General features: G+C 41.2%; 1 protein-coding gene across 1 annotated transcript; it reads left to right on the top strand.

Annotated features, from left to right (window-relative positions):
* The first annotated feature begins 306 nt into the window (after positions 1 to 306).
* On the top strand, positions 307 to 19600 carry gba2 (glucosidase, beta (bile acid) 2). Its single transcript, XM_085398359.1, has 18 exons — positions 307 to 665; positions 792 to 1459; positions 6395 to 6486; positions 6755 to 6870; positions 7595 to 7813; positions 8582 to 8821; positions 9003 to 9105; positions 10338 to 10491; positions 11821 to 11946; positions 12285 to 12469; positions 12729 to 12833; positions 12931 to 13038; positions 13423 to 13574; positions 13682 to 13788; positions 15882 to 16024; positions 16259 to 16374; positions 17260 to 17451; positions 18703 to 19600. The coding sequence occupies exons 2-18, from the start codon at positions 1266 to 1268 to the stop codon at positions 18901 to 18903; spliced, it is 2553 nt and encodes an 850-aa protein (XP_085254485.1). The 5' UTR covers positions 307 to 665; positions 792 to 1265; the 3' UTR covers positions 18904 to 19600.
* Positions 19601 to 19917: the final 317 nt, after the last annotated feature.

Raw genomic sequence — 19917 nt, 5'->3', positions numbered from 1 at the left:
TATAGTAAGCGAGTGTGTGACGTTGCTATGGTAACATATACGGAAGGGGTAAACTCAGTGATTACAAAGAATCTTTGATTTGTAGAATTTATGTTGAAAGTTTTAAATTATAACAGACAAAAATTTTGAATATTCTGTTGAATTTCATATTCATATTATACCATGCATACAGTGTCAAGTAGAACTTAAATGAATAGTTGAAGACCAGAATGACTCCACTCCCCCTTTTCCGTCTAAATGGTATGGTCTCCACCGGAGGCTTTTTTTTTTTTGGCTTGCATTCTCGTTCCTACTATACCCAGAGTCAGCTTTGTCAGGCATTATTAACTGCTATTTATTACTCCGTGTAATCGTAACAGTTAACGCTTCCTCTATTAGATCTAATAAAAAGTTAGTGCTCTGATTGAAGCTTGGCGCTATCGAGTTTATAAAAAGGGGCGCTATCAGAACGTGGCTTGAGAATATTGATGCCTGATAGACAACGAAAGGGGCAAAGGTTTCTCGATATCTATGACAGGCAAAAAGGTTTTGCATACTGGGCGCCGAGCTAGCAGAAGCTACAGGCACTTCACTGAGATCCGCTCGAGTCTGGATATGGATAACGCTGTCCCTCTGGCATTTTCAAACTCATTTTTATGCGTCTCTTGCTCTTAGAAGCGTTTAAGGTGCGATTATATTGTGTGTTTTCGGCGTTGCAGCTAACCGGCTGTTACTTGATGTTGGCCCCCTGAATGTGCACAGTGTAAATGTGATTGCCGCATTTTAACCATTGCTTTTTGTTCTGTTCTTAGGTGTTCCGGCTAAAAAATTCTGCTGGTATTTCGCCGTCAGCTATCCATCCACCCATCCGTCTGTGCTGACAGCTGCATATCCACATCCGGACTCAGTGCTGAGGAGTGGGTGGGGAGGGGGTCGACCAAAACAGAAATCAAAGGGTGGGGGGTTGCATCAAGACGCCCATGAGGATATGAAAACACTGGATGAATGCTACAACTAAAGAATGGCACAGGAACTTCCAACTTAAATTTGGATTCATTCATTGAGCAAGCCTTAAGAGCTTATCAGTGGAGAACAGGTTTAACCCACTGGAATGACACCGGCGCTTTTATTACTCCTGAAACCTGTGACTGACTACCACATTAGTGGTTTTGGTCCGTGGTGAGGGCACTGTAAGCTGGCTCTGGCTACAATAGTTGTTGGCAACTCCCTGCTTGTAAGTGTTTCAAGACCTGAAGTTTCATTGTCATTGTTTAAAAGTCTGCAAAATGACTTCAGAGTGGAGTGAGAAATCCACAGCAGACCTCATGAGCAGGTATGTCTCCAAGGAAATGGGATACAATGTGCCCAAGGAAGGTTGGCGTATCTGTCTGGCGCACGAGTTCAAGGAGAAGAGAAAGCCCTTTCAAGCAAAAGACGTCTCTCTGGCCAACATCTGGGGGCATATCGGCCTTGGAGTCAGGTTAGATCTTTTTCTCAGCACACCCTGCCTGCTTCATGTTACACCTCAATGCAGCCAGCCTTTTTATTATTCACTTTACAATATTCATGTTAACATGGTGGAGAGCCATGGGAGGCATCAGACTATAGTGTCACGTTTCTCAGATCACACCTGAGCGCAAGCCTGCAAGTGCAGTGTTGACCTGAAAATGTTACTGGTGCTTCTCTGAAAATTAAGCATCAAGCCGGCCAGCTGCAGGAGTCCATTTTTTTTAGTTTCTTCTGCAGTGCTCCCAGCCCATCAGTTTAGTTTACTCTGGAGCAAAATCCCAAATGATGCTCACAAAAATCTTATTTAGGATCACAGTTGAACTTTTTTGTTGCAATACATACAAGTTCAGCAGTAATGCAAAATGTTCTAAGGGTTTCCTGTGTTAATAAATATAGTAGTTAAACCTCTTTTCCTATGGTCTGTCAACTCTGGTTCCAGGTCAGTGCCAAGTTCAAAGTGCATGTCATTTATGGCTCTTTGACTTTAAAACCTCTGTAGCAATAAAGGCAGCGAGCGAGGTTAAGCATTCACCATCCCACAAACATGATCTTAATGCTCTTAATGTTGCCTCCACCTAGAGAGAAATATCCAGCCTGGCCTTCAACGCCTGTAGTGACTGTTTTTTCTGAAACCTGCTGATATCTGAGATGCAAAGTAGTACATTCTGCAGCTTTAGTGGACTGTACAGCCAGCTGTGGTACTGTTTAAATCCTGACAACGTGCCTTGACGAAGGAGTATGTGTCTGTCAGAGTGACTCTGCGAGGCTCACCAGTCATTAGGACTGCTCCTTGACTTGGGAAAGAAAAGAAAAGCTAGCTAGTTTCCCTACAACTTAATTGGCACACTGTGTGACACAGTGGACTGTTTTTCAGACTCACTGTGGAAAAGATGCCCGTTTGAGCTCACACAGCTTAGGTTGAGGTTCACAGACTGGTCTGCATTCATAGATCTGCACCAGAGTCTGGCCATTGTTTGCTTTTGTACAGAATAACAAAATCCTGACAATGGCCTACCCTGCTGTAGCTTCAAATAACATTGTTTAACAAATCCTTTTCACCCTGACTGGAGCTGTATTGATAGACCATTGTTCTACCTCTGGTTTGAACTCTGCTCTGAAGTTATTGTTTGGAACTACACTGTCATGCACAGCAGTTCTGCTGTTGCACAGGATCTTCCTCACAGCAAGTAGAAAGCTCTCTGTGGCTGAAACCTTAACAATAATTCTGGTCTGTTTCCTATTTTAATGCTGCACAAGTGTTGTTTGTAATTCAATTAAAAATGTATTCATATAGCTCACCTGACTGCAAACAATAACCGCAGATGGTTGCCCCTCCCTGAGCCTGGCTCTGCCCGAGGTTTCTCCCTGATAAAGAAAAGAGTTTTTTCTCCCCACTGTTAGATAAGATAAGATAAGATAACTCTTTATTGTCATTGCACAGTCATACATAGTACAGTAGTACAATGAAATTGGAAAAACTGTCCTACGTCGGCACTACATATAACACAACACGACACGATATGACACATCACAACGCAACAAACAACACAACACAGTATATTAACTTAGTATAAAAAAGAAGAATAAGTGTATGTGTATTGCACACTGTTATTATTGCACATTAATTATTATTGCACCTTGTTATAAATATAAATATTATTGTTATTGTTTTAAACATTGTTACCTCCCCCTAAAAAAGTCCAGGGAGGTATCCAGTCAGGTCAGCTATTTACATTGATCAGGGCTATTGCCCTGTTGTAAAAGCTGTCCTTGAGTCTATTTGTTCGGGACCTCAGCAGCCTGAACCTCCTGCCAGACGGCAGCAGCTTAAACACCCCGTGTCCTGGGTGTGTGCAGTCCCGTAGGATGCTGCGTGCCCTCTTGAGACAGCGAGTGCTGTACAGGTCCTTCAGGGAGGGACGAGGATGTCCAATGATTTTTTGGGCCATGTTGATGACCCTCTGGAGCGCCTTTCTGTGTGCTGTGGTGCAGCTGGAGAACCACACACCGATGCAATATGTCAGCACACTTTCAATGGAGCAGCGGTAGAAGACGGTCAGCAGCTCCTTCTTCAGGTCCATTTTTCTGAGGATTCTCAGAAAGTGGAGACGCTGTTGGGCCTTCTTTAAGACCGCAGAGGTGTTAGAGCTCCATTGGAGGTCTGTGTCTATGTGCACACCCAGAAACCTGAAACTGGAGACCCTTTCCACGCACTCCCCGTTGATGCTGACAGGCTGCAGCTCGGACTTCCTCCTTCTGAAGTCAACTACCAGTTCTTTTGTCTTGGTGGTATTGAGGTCCAGGTTGTTATCTGCACACCAATCTGACAGCCTCTGAACTTCAGCTCTGTATGCCGTCTCATCTCCCCCTGAGATGAGCCCCACCACGGTGGTATCATCTGCAAACTTGATGACTGTGTTGTCTGGGTGGGAACTAACACAGTCATGTGTGTACAGAGTGTACAGTAGGGGACTCAGTACACAGCCTTGTGGAGAGCCGGTGTTGAGGCTGAGGGCTGAGGAAAGATGAGGCCCCACTCTAACTCTCTGTACACGGTCTGAGAGGAAGTCTCTGATCCAGCGGCAGGTGGTGGAAGGAAGTCCAATTTCCAGCAGTTTAACTATTAGTCTGTCCGGGAGTATCGTATTGAAAGCAGAGCTAAAGTCACCAAAGAGCAGCCTGGCGTAACGGCCCTGCACTTCCAGGTGAGAGATGGTGGTGTGGAGCGTTGTAGCAATGGCATCTTCAGTTGATCTGTTAGCTCTGTATACAAACTGGAGCGGGTCAAGTGTGGGTGGCAAGCAGGACATGATGTGACGTCGGACCAGTTTCTCGAAGCACTTCATTATAACAGGTGTTAGAGCAACTGGTCGGTAGTCGTTGAGGCTGCTAATGTTAGTACGCTTTGGCAGTGGGACAATTGTGGCTGACTTTAGGCACGGCGGGATGCAGGACTGGGACAGTGAAGTGTTGAAGATCTTAGTGATGACCCCAGCCAGATGGTCTGCACACTCTTTTAGGACCTTTGCGGTTACCCCATCTGGTCCGGCGGCCTTCCTGGGGTTTACTGCCCTCAGTGTGCGCCTCACCTCATATTCCTGCACTATGAGGCTTGGGCTGCTGCTGCTGTCCGATGTTTTTGCTGCTGCTGCCTCTGGTCCCTTCACCTCAAAGCGTGCGAAGAAGTGGTTCAGCTCCTCCGCAAGCTCCGCGTTACCCTCAGTCAACGTGGTATTGCCAGGTTTGTAGTTGGTTAAGTGCTGAACTCCCTGCCATACCTGTCGTGAGTTTTTGGTGCTGAAGTGGTCTTCGATCCTTCTCTTGTACGCTGCCTTGGCCTCTCTGATGCCTCTTTTCAACTCAGATCTGGCTGCACTGTACTGCATACCATCACCGGATCTAAAAGCGGTGTCACGTTGCTTCAGCAGGACCTGGACCTCTTTAGTCATCCAGGGTTTCTGGTTGGAATACACCCGGAGACGTTTGTCCACAGTGACACTGTTGACACAGAAGTTAATATATGAGAGCACTGATGTTGTGTGCTCTTCAAGGTCCTGATGTTCGAACACGCTCCAGTCCGTGTTTTCAAAACAGTCCTGTTGCCAAAGTACTTGCTCATAGGAGTTCATATGATTTTTTTTGGGTTTTTTTGTTATCGTAGTCTTTACCTTAAAGTATAACTCGCCTGTTGAGGCAACTGTTGCTGTGATTTAGCTTTGTATAAATAAAATGGAATTGAAATGGAATGGGCTCAGCGGGGCAGTCATTTGCTGCGACCATTTGGGCTGAGGGGAGGGAGATAGAAGAAAAGACACACACTGTGGAAAATGATTTTAAATGAACAACTTCCTATATTAAAGACCACCTAAACTGACATCATAACGATGTAAAACATTAACCTTTATGACAAAGAACTGAGGTGGTCTTTTGTGCTAAAAAACTCATATTTGCAACTTGTGTGACATCCCATCATCGGGGTCTCTGCGGCTCACCACCTTGGCTTAAAAAGGTATTCTTTGATGACTGCCACTGCAGATGCCTATATCTCAAACAACATAAAAGACTCAGCCAGGGTGCTGCTTTGCTGATTGCTGTCTTCCCCTCAGAGAGGGTTCTGTGCTCAGGCATCCAAATAGAGAAGCCAATAAAATGTAACAAATTGCAGCGTGTACAGAGTTGATCACAGAGTCACTGGTTTTGTTCAGCAACCCGTCAGCTTGCTGCAGATTTATCATGGTCATTTCCCCAAAGCTCTTCAAAGACCCTTCAAGAACACTCGAGGCTCAAAAGTCTTGACTTTTAAAATAAAAGCATAAAAACCCACTGTGCATTAAGAAAATGAGCTAAAAGCTAGAGACCGTAAATAAAGATGTCTTAGCTGTAAATGTATGTTAAATGTAACGAAGGCTCGTGCTAAACAAACAGTCTTGTGCTATAGATCTTAGATCAGAGTGCAAACAGATTAATGACTCAACTCTCAGGCTCTGAAAGCAGTTTGAATTCTTTTGTAACGTGGCCTAATTATTTGACAATGTATTCTTGCTTGAAAGGAAGTGCGGGGCCCACCCACACATTTACACATGCTAGAATCCAACTGTTAACGTGACCAAGATCAAAGCAGACCTGTCACTTCGACTATCTTTGCAGGCACTTCCGTTAAGCAGTTGCACAACTCTCTTTTTTTCTCACAGCATGCTGGTGTGTGCAAATTGTTTGATTCAGCTTTGGCTGAAAAGGTGCCTTTAACACAAAAACAAACGAGCAAGGAGAAAAGGCGTGCTCATGTGACTGACCTGGTAATTTTCTAAATCTCTGATTGTTAAAGCATTCCCAATCAATGCTCTTCAACAAAACCAGATCAGTGTCTCAGTATTTCTAGATATTCCTGTTGCTTGTGTTCATCCAGGTATCTAAAGTTTTGGTACAAGAAGACGCAGGTGGAAAAGAAGGCTCCGTTCATTGATATGTTTGGTGCCCAACCCTTACGCCAAATCTACGGTGAGTGTTTTTACAGACTGAGGCTCAAATTTTTTTTGCAACTTTTTTATGATAAATCTTAACATAAAACACAGTTCTGTTTACTTTAAATATAATCATGATCAATAGTGTGCAAACAAATTGAGATCATTGAGAACCTGTTGAAGTCTCACAGTAGGAAATACTTTGCAACCTCACGGAGAGCGACCAGTGTGTTTGTAGACTTTCCTGTCATGCTGCTTAGGATTATGCAGTTTTTGCAATGTTGACTCTGTTCTCTGATTTACAGGTGCTCCACTTGGCGGCATTGGAGGAGGTACCATCACAAGAGGTTGGAGGGGGGAGTTCTGCAGATGGCAACTTAATCCTGGGATGTACCACTACAAAACAGTCATACCCAATCAGGTGATTACAGTGGCTGACATGACAGGATGAATTCTGTAATGAACTGAAAAAACAAAAACAAATTGGATTACAATGCATTTTTGTTTCTTTGGAAGTCAGAAAATAATTTCCTCCTATTGCTGGCAGAGTCTCAGTTTACAAATAAGTACCTGCTTATCAGCTGGTGTAGATATCATAAAAACATAAAAAGCTGTACAATCCATTTTCTCATGCAGTAACTACATTGAGCTAGAATGTTTTGAGAGAGGGTGTGACTCCACGGTACTGGAACAACCCGCACACGTGTTTTTATTGTCACGAGCACTATTGTTGTCTTCATCTCAGTGTGCAAATGGCAGCTGGGAGCACTTTCGCCTTGAGAAATATCACAATGTAGAATGACAAGGCAGACAAAGTAAGCACTTCCTTGCTTAGATGACATGAGAAAAATATTTGAGCTGTAACTTCAGTGGTCACTGGGAAACAAACTGCACTCGTAGAATCAGTCAAACCTGATTTTAAAAATGCTTAAAAGGTTTGGTGTATTTGCTCCAGGTTTTAAAAGCTTCTCATCAAGACTTTACTAATAGCTTACATTTGGGCATCTCTGGCTAATGCCTACAACACTGAACAAACTGAGTTTTTTTTTTTTTGTAATGACTGTGCAAATGTTTTGTCTCCAAAGACATACCATAAAACGATTATCTGTCAACATGTCCCTCTTCTCATTTTTCTGTGTTCACAGTTCACTGTGTGTTTGCGTCGTGAAGGAAAAACTGTTTACCAGCAGGTGTTATCTGTAGAGCGTCCACCTACATTACAAGGCTGGAACTGGGGCTACTGCGGGGAGTACGCCTTCTATCACGCCTTGTATCCTCGCGCCTGGACGGTTTACGACCTGCCAGGACAGAACGTCACCCTGACCTGCAGACAGATTTCCCCAGTCATCCCTCATGATTATCAGGTAACCTACAGTTGAACTCCCTCCTTTATTGCACTCAATTTGTAATTTTTACAAGGTAAAAAGCTGGTAAACTGCCGTTAAAGTGCTTAAAAAAAAGTCCACTATTACCCAACAAATCAAGTACACCAGCGGTCCCCAACCCCCGGGCCACGGGCCGGTACCGGTCCGTGAGTTGTTTGGTACTGGGCCGTGAGACTTGAGGCTCGGGTGGGAAATTTATGGTTTTCAGAGTTTTTACCGTTAACTCTGTTTCCCTCGGTCTTTCCTGTGTTGTAGTTGTGTGTCTTATTTTGAAATAAATATTTACACGATACCATAGCGACCAGAGAGCATTAAGGCTCAGAGAAGAGGATGTTACTCTCAGTGTTGTTGGCGTGTTTCAGGAGGACGCTGCTAATAAAGTTACACAATTACACAGTGAATTTGTGCTTATTATTATATTTACAAAATACAGTTTTTATCTTGGTCGTATCATTTTATTTTGTTGTATTTAACTGCGACACCTTAAAGGCCCGTCCGTGAAAATATTGTCTGACATTAAACCGGTCCGTGGCACAAAAAAGCTTGGGGACTGCTGAACTACACCATACCACACCACGGTATTTATAAAAAAACAAACAGGGATGATCACAGGTGCTGCACAGTGAAACCACGCATAAAAAGACGGATGAACAGGATGTTCATTAGCAGATTATATGTTCTAATAAGGAATAATACTGATGTGTTAAGGTTAAGGTTAACTCATCATCTACATCTACATCCTCTCAGGACTCAAGTCTCCCAGTTGCAGTATTGGTGTGGGACATAGAGAACAAGAACGAGTACGATCTTGATGTCTCGATTATGTTTACCATGGTCAACGGATCAGGACAAAAGGACGACAAGTGTGGCGGACACTGGAATGAACCATTTCACCTGGAGAAGGAGGGGGAGGCGGTGTCTGGGGTCCTACTTCATCACTGTACTGCAGTGAACCCTTACACTCTGTGCATCGCAGCCCGAGAGCAGGTATGATTTTTAGCAGCTGTAAGAAGGTTTTTGTGCTAACTAGGCGTACAAGTATTTCCCTGGGAATGAACTCTGGACTTTTAACAATAGTCTCTGTTGTTTGGAAATGTAATCTGTTGGTATTAATGAGTATTAATCTTTAGATTTGCCAACAAGAGTGTGTTTGTGTGCACGTTACCAGTCTGACAGGGAGATCAGCCACCAGACAGCGTTCAGTCCAAAGGGACCCTGCTTCAGTCTGTGGAACGACCTCATCGATGATGGACGGCTGGACTCTCCTACAGGTCAACACTTAGAAAAATATACTGTGCAGAGAGGAGACGGATGTCTAAAAAGTAGAATGAAACAAGATTAATGCTAAATAAATCCCCACTGTGGCATTAAAATTAGTAGAAGAGAACACAAAATGTTTTATAGATTTTAGTGTAACCATATTTAAAGTAGCTTAAAAAGATGTGGAATGAAAGAAAACAGTAGTGTGTGAATCAAATTTTATTTGATTATAGTTATTTATTAAATTGTGAGTCATCTTTGCAGGCATACTTGCCAACCTTGAGACCTCAGAATTAGGGAGACATTCAAAAAAGAGGGGGAGGGGCATACATATACATATGCATACACATATACAAATTTTTTTTAAAGTAAGTTAAATGTCACCGTTATTAGCCTACTGTCCCCCAGCTGGGGCTGTCCAAATTCAGAGGCTGCATCCACCTGTGGACCCGGCCTTTGTGGTCTAAGTGGGCCGGGTCCTCCGAAAGCCGGGTAGGCCAGTAGTGAGTGACTGTGACGATCTCGCCTTTAGAATTACGTCATGAGCTCTCTTGGTGGAGTGAAACTCTGCTGTCTGCTCCTTGCTATCTAAATATAACCGGACGCTGACGTAAATTCTCGACTATCTTACACTTCTGTTTAATCAGTTTTCTGTTTGACGTTTATTCAGCTGTGTGAAAACCCGGAGGAACCCTCCTGAGGGATTAATAAAGATTTATTTAATCTAATCTAATAACTTTAATCTCAGCCAAACCGATTTACTCAGGAACAAATAATAGTAATATTAAAACTAAGTAGCTTCCGCCATTGTTGGAAACTGGAATTGGCTGGGATGAATGAATGAATGAATTCTGGGATACGGTTTTTCATTTTTTTCATTTTTGTTCTCCGGGTGGAAAATCAGGAGAAATTTGGGAGAACGGTGGCTCTAGGAGATTTTCAGGAGGGTTACTGAAATTGGTGATTCTCCCGGAAAAATCGGGAGGGTTGGCATGTATGGTTGTAGGACAAATGGTCTTCTAAAGCCACATTCCAGTCCTCCAAGTACAACCCTGGATTAGTTTCATATCTTTTCTCACACTTGCTGTCATTTCTTTACTTTTCTCTCTTTAAAAAAACACAAAATTACTTTAAGACACTGAAAACAAATTATATTATTTTATTTTCGTTCTCTCTAAAGTCATCTCTGAAATATTAGAGTTTACAACAAGTCATTAACCTCTTGTCTGTCTTCCCTCTGCAGGATCCAGTCCACCAACAGTTAAAGGAGAAAAGGTAGCTGCGGCAGTAGCTGTGGGCTGCTCGGTGCCAGCTCAGGGCCATAACTCACTGGAGTTCTGCTTGGCCTGGGACATGCCCAAAATTACCTTTGGGTCTCGGGAGAAGGAGCACATGAGGTAGCTCAAACACAAAAAGGAAATACACAGACAGTATGTTGCTTTTATAAAAGACAAAAATGTCACCAAAATGTGCTGGAAGGCTTAATACTGCATTTTTCAACTATGGGCTACTTTGTAAAGAAGCACTTTATCTTTTTAGCGTGTTTCCTGTGTTGTGAGTCTTTGCTGTTGCTAAATGTAAAACAGCTTGTTTGAATTTTGCTTATTTATTATAACTACAGCAAAAAAGCATCTCTGAAGGTGATGGGCAACAAAATATACATTCATATATATTAGAGCAGGGCGATATGACCAAAAATATTTATCACGATATACATTTGAAAATTTGCGATAACGATATAACTGACGATATAATTGACACTAGACAAAGTACTTTACAACTCCACAACTTTATTTGTGCAAAAAAAAAAAAATCAACGTATTTTCACTTAAACAAGCAGCTGTTTTTTATGTGCATTAAAGTTATATAAAAATTTTAAAATGCAAATTCCTTACTGACAGTTTAACCAAAAGGCATTTCCAGTGGGAATTGGCCAACATGTCCTCAGCATAACCATGTATAATATCCACAAAACTTAAAAACAATACGGTAATATTATGTTGAAGCACAGTACGTATCACTCTGCAAGGCTCCTGCCTACGATGGCTGTAACGCTCCGACAATCCATCAAGTGGTGCGGGTTCGTAGCTTAGCAAAGTCGTACTGAAACGTTTGACAGATTTTCGAGCGCCGTGTACATAAAATCGTTTCGAGGTCATTAAACACAACCAGAATTCATACATAAAGCACACGGGATTATAAGGTAAGGGGCACTGTCGATTTTCAGAAAAATCAAAGGATTGATTTAAAGTGTGCCGTATTTTCCAAAAAACACGGTAATAACGACGGCCCGCTAGCATGCTCTACCAAAAATAGTGCTTTGTTGTGTATCTGACGGACGAAAGCTAAACCAGTTCCACACCACTGAAGTTGCAGCATTTTTACAAACCAATTCTGGTTCATCCGTTTCATTCAACGACCGGCTTTCGCTCTTCTCATTCTGCGTCGCCGCCATGTGCGTATGAAAACAAAGGCACTGCGCATGCGCGTTCTACCCATATTCTATCGCCATATTTCATTTTCTCATCGTTGCCCAACATTATACCGGTATTACCGTGAACGGTATGATATGGCCCAGCCCTAATAAATACACACACACACACACACACACACACACACACACACACACACACACACACACACACACACACACACACTGATTGTCTTGATGAGTGTGTAGGATTTTGAAACTTGGTTTTTTTTTAGGTTTTTTTTATTGTTTGCAGGAGATACACTCGTTACTTTGGGACCACAGGAGATGCATCCCCCACACTCAGCCATTATGCCCTAACACACTACAAGCAGTGGGAGAAAAGCATTGAGGAGTGGCAGAGACCCATACTGCAGGACAGGTGCTTTATTGCCCGTTATTGCACTGTGGACAGATACAGTTTAATGGCAGAGTTTGCTTCTTGTAGTATATTTAGAAAGCCATTTGTGGTGTTTTAATTTGCTTCATTGAATTTATTGAGTACAATTTCTTCCTTATTGGGCTCTTTGTTTTGTCATAGTGTATTTTATTTTGTTGAGCTCTATATTTAACTAGCTTTATCTAAAATTAGATTTTATAGCACTGAAAGCTTTGCAGGTCAGAAACATCTACAGCTAATATTAAATAAATGTGGTATATTAGTTCAGAACCTCAGTAGCTAAGCACTTTTTTACTTTCTATGTCTCTCATGCGCTGCAGTTCTCTACCTTCCTGGTATAAGTCAGCACTGTTTAACGAGTTATACTTTGTGGCGGATGGTGGGACCGTGTGGACGGAGATAATGGAGGATGTTGACATCAGTGGCGGCATACGTAGCGAGGACGGAGGTCTGCCAGCTCAACCCACTGTCATCAAGGAGTATGGACGTTTCGCTTACCTAGAAGGTAGGCAAGAAAAGGGGTGCAGGGAAGTTATGAAAAATGAAACTCATATCCTTCAACTGTGACATGTAGATGGTAACAATTAATTAAGTGCATACTAACATAAAAGTGTTACAGTTTAGCATTTGTTTTTTTGTTAAACAAAACATTTCCAGTTTTATGTTACTCTCACAGTCTGGGCTATTTTGTGTGTGTGTGTGTGTGTGTGTGTGTGTGTATGTATATAAGCTTGTGCTTTGACCACACATTACCTGTTTTCCAGGTCAGGAGTACAGAATGTACAACACATATGATGTGCACTTCTACGCCTCTTTTGCACTTATCATGCTGTGGCCCAAACTTGCCTTGAGTTTGCAGTACGACATTGGTGAGTGTAGTGTGCATTTTTATCTGTGGTCTTAAGCTTGTGTGTTTCATAAAGAGCCATCCTAAGACCTAGTTTTACAGCATTACCCTCTTCTCAGCTGGCAGTGTGGTTCAGCAAGACCTCACGGAGAGACTCCACCTAATGAGCGGACTTTATTCTCCCATCAAAACCAAAAATGTGGTGCCTCATGACATCGGAGACCCAGGTATGACAAAAGCAAAAACCTTACTTACATTTTATTTCCAACAAAGGCCTGTTGGAAGCAGCATGTCTATGAAATGGAATGTAGAGAGCTGTGCAACACACTTTATTTATTAAATATGACACCCGACGATGTCACAGTCATGTTGTAACCGGATGATATTGTTGTATTGTATTAAAATAATCTTAAATACCAGAGTTTTAGTATACCCCTTCCTTGCCCTTTGCGGGGAGTTGCAGTCTTTGAGTGCTCTTGTTAAAAAAATAAATAAAAGATTGATGACTGGAGTACCTTTTAGGCAGTTATTTTTCAGTTCAGCCCTTAGCAGAATTAAAATCATCTTCCTGACACTTTCTATTATCGTTTCTTGAAACTTTTTTTCTTTAGATGACGAGCCCTGGGTGAGGGTGAATGCCTACCTCATTCATGACACCGCACACTGGAAGGACCTGAACCTGAAGTTTGTCCTGCAGGTATACAGGGACTTTCATCTTACCCAGGACAGGCAATACCTCCAGGACATGTGGCCCATCTGCCAGGTATAACTGGTGACATATTCTTAATTACACTGACTGCGAAGGATAATTCATTTTAGACATCGCATACAAAGGTGGATGTATATTAAAATTTTTTGTTTATCTATTAGGCAGTGATGGAGTCCGAGTTGAAATTTGACCTGGATGGAGATGGCCTAATAGAGAACTCTGGATATGCTGACCAGACCTATGATGGCTGGATAGTGACTGGACCAAGGTGAGAGTTGGACAATTAAAGTCATGTCAATTCAGTTTTATTTTTATTACTTAATGCCAAATCACAAAAACAGGCACCTCAAAATGTTGAATATTTTAAGGTAAAGACCATGCAGTAATAGAGAGAAACAACCAATGAGCAGATGACCCACTTTGAGCAACCACTTGGTGACAAATGAAAAGGGGAGGCAAAAAATCTTTTAACAGGAAGAAATCTCCATAAGAACCAGGCTCAGGGAGGGCAGCCATCTGCTGTAAGCAGTTAGCAATGAGAGGAGGGAGACGAGACAAAAGACACACTGTGGAAGACAGTCAGAGATTAATAATAACTAATGATTAAATGCTGAGTGATGTATAAACAGACAGAATGTCTTTATACACAAGTAAGAACACAGCAGCCCAGGCCTATTGCTGCATAATAGCATTATTGCACATGTGTATCACATCAATGATGTGTCTTTGTACTTGAAAACTGGGGGTCAGGGATGACCTGCGATGCAGAAGCTCCTCACAGATCTGAACTGGCTTCATTTGAGCTGGAAAATAAGGTTGTTTTTATTTTTCACTTGCTAATTTTGTGCTTCAAGATGACACTGAAAGAAAGTAGGCAAAGTACTAAACACACATCAGATGTACTAGTCCATTTTTTTTAAATCTTGAAAGTTGTTGATTTTTGTTTTGTTTTGCAAGATGAATTCAGGAGTAGTAATTTTGAAATTTATACTGGCCAAACACTTAATTGGGTACACCACCAGCAACCTGAACTGTTGATACAAGGCAAGATGGAGCTATCCTTCCATGCTGATTTTTTGTGTTTGTTTGTTTCAACATTTTTATTTTAAACTTTAGATGTAAACAAAACAAGAAAATCAACATTTATCAAACTTGTATTTCATTCTGTACCTCAAGTTTCAGAAAGCCAGCTGGTGAAAGGAGACCAAATACAGTTATACTGATAAAGTTTGTCTAACAGACCATGAGTCACTTTTTCGTAGTATGTTTAACCAACGTCATTAACCATTCTTCAAAGGAAGGGGGCACTTTTCCTGGTCTTTCCTGGTCTTAGCAAGACCCGTTTAGCCTTGGTAAGAGGCAGGATGATGCTTTTTTTATATGGGGGGAGAAGTCGCAGTCAGAATGTTCTATGGTTATACTAACCATGGAAAGTTTTGGTGAGACGCGAAATGTTCTTTTCAGAACACTGAAAATGACCTCCAGGATATTTTCCCACCAGTCCCAAAGTGCTGGATAGCTCCATAGAATATGTAGAATCAAGGCACTCTGGCCATCACATCTCCAGCAATTGTCCATAGGAATCAAGGTTCATTTGTGCAACTGTTGCAGTGTTCAATACCACCTGTGGATTATCTTTAACTGGATGAATCTGCTGCCTATCTCCTTATACATGGTAATAATATTATGAAGACATGACTCCCATTCAGCTGGAGAAATGTCCACTGCCAGATCTTGGGCCTAGCAACCTTTAACGTTGGAAAGAGGGTCAGCTATCTGATCTTGCATTAAATGGTAGATCTTAGGGGTAATACCTTTACCAAAGGGTGATCTTGAAAGCAGTGCTTCCACAGGGCTGCCCGCAGGGCAACTCCTGGGACTTCCCAGCTATTTCAATAAAGAACTGCACATTTGGACATATCTCCAGAATCAATTGTGCTCCAAATTTTATATAGCTCAACAATCTGATTGAAGCCCAGGAAATGGTTTGTTCTGCAATAAAATAAATATGATACATAGAGGATGCCTGCCTTCCATGCTTTTTACACCAAATTCAGAGCCTGCCATCTGAATGTTGCAACAGAAATTGAGACTACTCAGACCAGGTTTCTCTTGTATACCATCAGTAATTTAAGCATATTCGTAATAATTTGGCTTTTAATCAAATATAGTGAGAATAAAATTTAGAGACACATATTTTGGCTTTACATGCAAAGGTTTTGGGTAAATCTAAGTACTGAATCAGACTTGATAACCAGATTTTTCTTTTATGTGGTCCAAAGTAGTTTGCATCTAACAAAGAAGTAATATTAGTAAAAAAATATTGACTCCAGTATAATTTTTTTTAATTTGTATTTTTAGTGCCTACTGTGGTGGTATGTGGGTGGCATCGCTCTGTGTGATGTGTAAAATGGCCAGACTGTTGGACAGCGAGGAGTTGTACCGTCACTACAAAGACCTGTTGGACAGAGGCAGTGCTGCTTTTGAGAAACTACTGTGGAACGGTGAGTCCAAACAATGTAGTCCTGACTTAAAATGTAATTCTTATGTTTTGGTCAGTGATGATGATAAAATGCACAAACAAATGCTTATTCTTAGGCTGGTAATAAAAAGTAATGTGTGGCTGGTATTCAAAGATGTCACATCTGTCTTTAGCTATTTTTAAATAATGTTTGACAGTGGACTGCTTGAAGACCTAAAGTGACTTCCCTTTTTGTTTCTCATCCCATCAAACACAGGCAAATACTACAACTATGACAGCAGTGGGAGAGATCTTTCTAACAGTGTCATGTCGGACCAGTGTGCTGGCCACTGGTTCCTGAGAGCATCTGGGCTGGGAGACGGAGAATTTCAGGCAAGTCTTTTATTGAGCTAGCATTAGTGTTCAGTTCAAGAGCGGTGCTTGTAAAAATGTGTTTATTATTTTATTGTTGTTTTGTGCTCTAGACTTTTGCAAGCTTAATGTGGGAGGAGCTAAATTGAAACATGTACACCAGAGTGGAGGAAATCTTTCCTAATCCTTCTGGAAAAATCACACCTTGCTGGAAACTGTTGTTAAAGTAAAGCTCATTCAGAGTTTAAAAATGTTCAAACTTCATTTCCAAGCCACTTTATACTGGAGAAACCCCCAACAATCAAACGAATCTCTGTGGTAACAGTGGGAAGGAAAAACTCCCATTTAACAGGACGAAACCTCCAACAGAACCAGGCTCACGATGAAATATTTCATCACTCATCCTAGTGATTTCTCCCACTAAAAACTCTACATTTAGATGAATAGAATCAACTTTCAGTTTTCTATTCAAGATTTTTTTTTTTAATCTTAATATTTTAAATTCCATTCTGAATTTAACAGGATGCCATGAAGAGAAGCTATTATGGGAGGAATGTCTTTTTATGTCCGGAAGATTGAAGGGAACGCTTGGGTTTTGACATTAAATGACTAGGCCTAAGTTTGACACATTTTGTAGCTGAAAAGCCACAACAGCTCTGACTTTACATTATTGATTTAAACTATCAAAAGATGTTGGGTTTTTTTTAATGGTTTCTTTTTTTAATTGTAATGCCTGCACTGTACTAACTCCCTAAAAACGAATTAAAAATAAGTACAATTGCAAATAAATAAAACATAATATCATGTCTTTTCTGTCTGCGGGACTCCAGAATACATGTATGTTACTCGAGGAATGTTACTGAAGGAAGTTATATGGGTTAATCATTGCTTCTTCTCTTCTTTTAGGCCTTTCCAAAAGAAAAGATCCAAAGTGCACTAAAATCTGTGTTTGACTTGAATGTAATGAGCTTTGCTGGAGGCCAGATGGGGGCAGTCAATGGCATGCGCCCTGAAGGAGTCCCTGATCGCTCCAGTGTTCAGTCTGATGAAGTGTGGATTGGAGTTGTATACGGTCTGGCAGCCACAATGATCCATGAGGTATGATCGATCTATCAATCTTCATCTTTTCTCTTTTTCTTATATCATTTTTTTAAAAGCAGCATTTTCAAAATGTCACTCTGGGTCATGGATACACTGGACAGTTGTTCAGTCAGCAGGGATCATATGTACCTACACGTTTGATTTGTTGGATTTTTATGCTGGATGCCCTTCCTGATGCAACCTCCAAAGGGATTTGTCGTCTCCTGGGATCAAACCAGGGATCTTTTGCTTGTTAGGTGAATGTGTATACCAGCTCAAAATAACTAATAAAATAAAATAATCATATAGTGACGATCACAAAATACATAAATTCTTTTTTTTGTTTCTTTTTGTTTCTTTCTTTTTTCTTTTTTCCCCCAACAAAACACGTGAAGTGCTTTTTTCTTGCTTTTATAACAAGCTAAGGAGTTACTGGAATTGATAAACGGGTTTCTGTTAAAGCAGAAACCTGTTTATGTTATGGAATACTTTTTGATTCATGTGATTGTTTCCTGATTTCTAATGCAGTCTTTTTACTTAAATCTCAGCAAAGAGGCAATTAAGTGTCTTCTATGAAAATGTCTCAGTTACACAGGCCTAAAGACTGGTCGGCAACCCCCTGGCAACCGCTAGTCACTAGAGCGATTGCTGGAGGGACCGTGGAAGTGGTGTTGTTGTTGTTGTTGATTTTTGTAGCCATTTAAAAAAATTGTGGTTTTGATTTTTGTGGCATGGAGTCTGACAACATCACATGTTGTCATGTTGTTCTACCTGCTCGGATTGCTTAGAATCCTGTCTGAGCAGGTACTATTTTTGTACCTGGTACCAGGTACTATCACCTAATGGAAAACCCTTAAAACTGTGGCAACCTGTGCCAAGTCGATCCAAGTGAGTGCTAATGAAAAAGGGGCTTTAGTTTCACTCCTGCTCAGTGTGTGTTTTCAGATATGTTGGTGCCTTTCTCAGGCAACCGTGAAAATCTGCTAGAGGCCAGAGCAATCATTAGGTTTTTGTTGCAGGGCCCTTTTTGTGACCATACCCAGCAACCAATAGCCATCCACTCAGGAGATGGTGATTTACATAGTGACAAGAGGTTGCCCATCAGTTTCTAGCCATGTGTGACTGAGGTACAAGCTGCACAATTAACATTTACTACCCTAAAAGTGACTTGATAATACTTGACAGTGTGGGTGTTTCTAAAGTTGTGGAGATATTGTGATCCTGAATTAAACACTACCTCAAGCCTGCAACTATTTGCCTTTTCCTCAGGGAATGCAGGAGGAAGGTATGCGTACAGCGGAGGGCTGCTACCGGACGGTGTGGGAGAAGCTGGGCATGGCCTTTCAGACCCCAGAAGCCTACTGTGAGAAGAATATCTATCGTTCTCTAGCCTACATGAGGCCTCTGAGCATTTGGGCCATGCAGCTCGCCCTGAACACTTCACAGAAGGATCAGACCACAACAGCTTAGACTGGAGTCACATACTGAACTAAGACCCGAGTCATTACAGGAGGGAACAGGAGTTCCTAGAAACTCCGCTGTAGCCACCACTTTGATCTGGACTGACACTTTGAGGTGCTGTTTAACTGTTTACAGACCCAGAATTAAATTTTCCCAAGTTTGTTTCACTGTAAATGTTTGAGGCTATGGTACCGGATTGTACATTTTCCTCTACAAAGACAGTAGGTGTGAAATAGTGATCATATTGTTAGGCAAGCACATTTGATTTTCTTTCTGTGTATGAAGTGTTAGCCAGGTAATAGCAAAAAATAAATGAATAAATCATAGCCTGTGTCTATTAAACAAATTACTTTGTTACAGAACATCAAAATACTGTTTGCATACACATAAAAAAGCAAACACTACACTTCGCTGTTCACAGTCATGGCTATAATACCTGCAACATGTTTATTATCTGATTTTCTTTATCCCCTCCCTTCATCCCAACTTGATTGCTGTACTAAGTGGTGTAATTTTTGATGAGTGGTTTTGGAGATTAAGCCTGTAGTGAAAAAAGAAAAAAAAAGATATATCTTTTTTTTTATATAGAATTTGGTGCATTCTTGTATGTTGACCAACTATATCTACAGTATATAAATGTGGCAGCAAAATTTTCCGTTTTGTAAAAATAGAATATTCATGACAATCATGCTGAATAAATGACTGAATAACATACAAGGAGATATTTGTTTTCCTTTTAATTAAGTATAGTTGGGTATATCTTTAAAACAGAATTATTTTTTTATTTATTTACATGTTTACTGAAACATCTTTTGATTAAAGCCTCTCACCTTTTGCTTCAAAGGATGCACATTTAAATTGGATGAAGTGTTTAGGTTGTTCAGCTCCTTAACATTTGGATGTTGTGGCGCAATCGGTTAGCGCTTTCGCTTGTTAACCGAAAGGTTGGTGGTTCAAGCCCACCCAGGGACGATATCACTATTATTGCCAGGTGATGCAGAACGCTGCACAAACGTGCAGTGC

This window comes from Rhamphochromis longiceps, linkage group LG3, assembly GCF_057381845.1.
Source record: "Rhamphochromis longiceps isolate RC_006_pf linkage group LG3, R_longiceps_female_GT1.1, whole genome shotgun sequence".
NCBI lineage: Eukaryota > Metazoa > Chordata > Actinopteri > Cichliformes > Cichlidae > Rhamphochromis > Rhamphochromis longiceps.
This window is presented reverse-complemented; position numbering and strand designations above follow the sequence as displayed.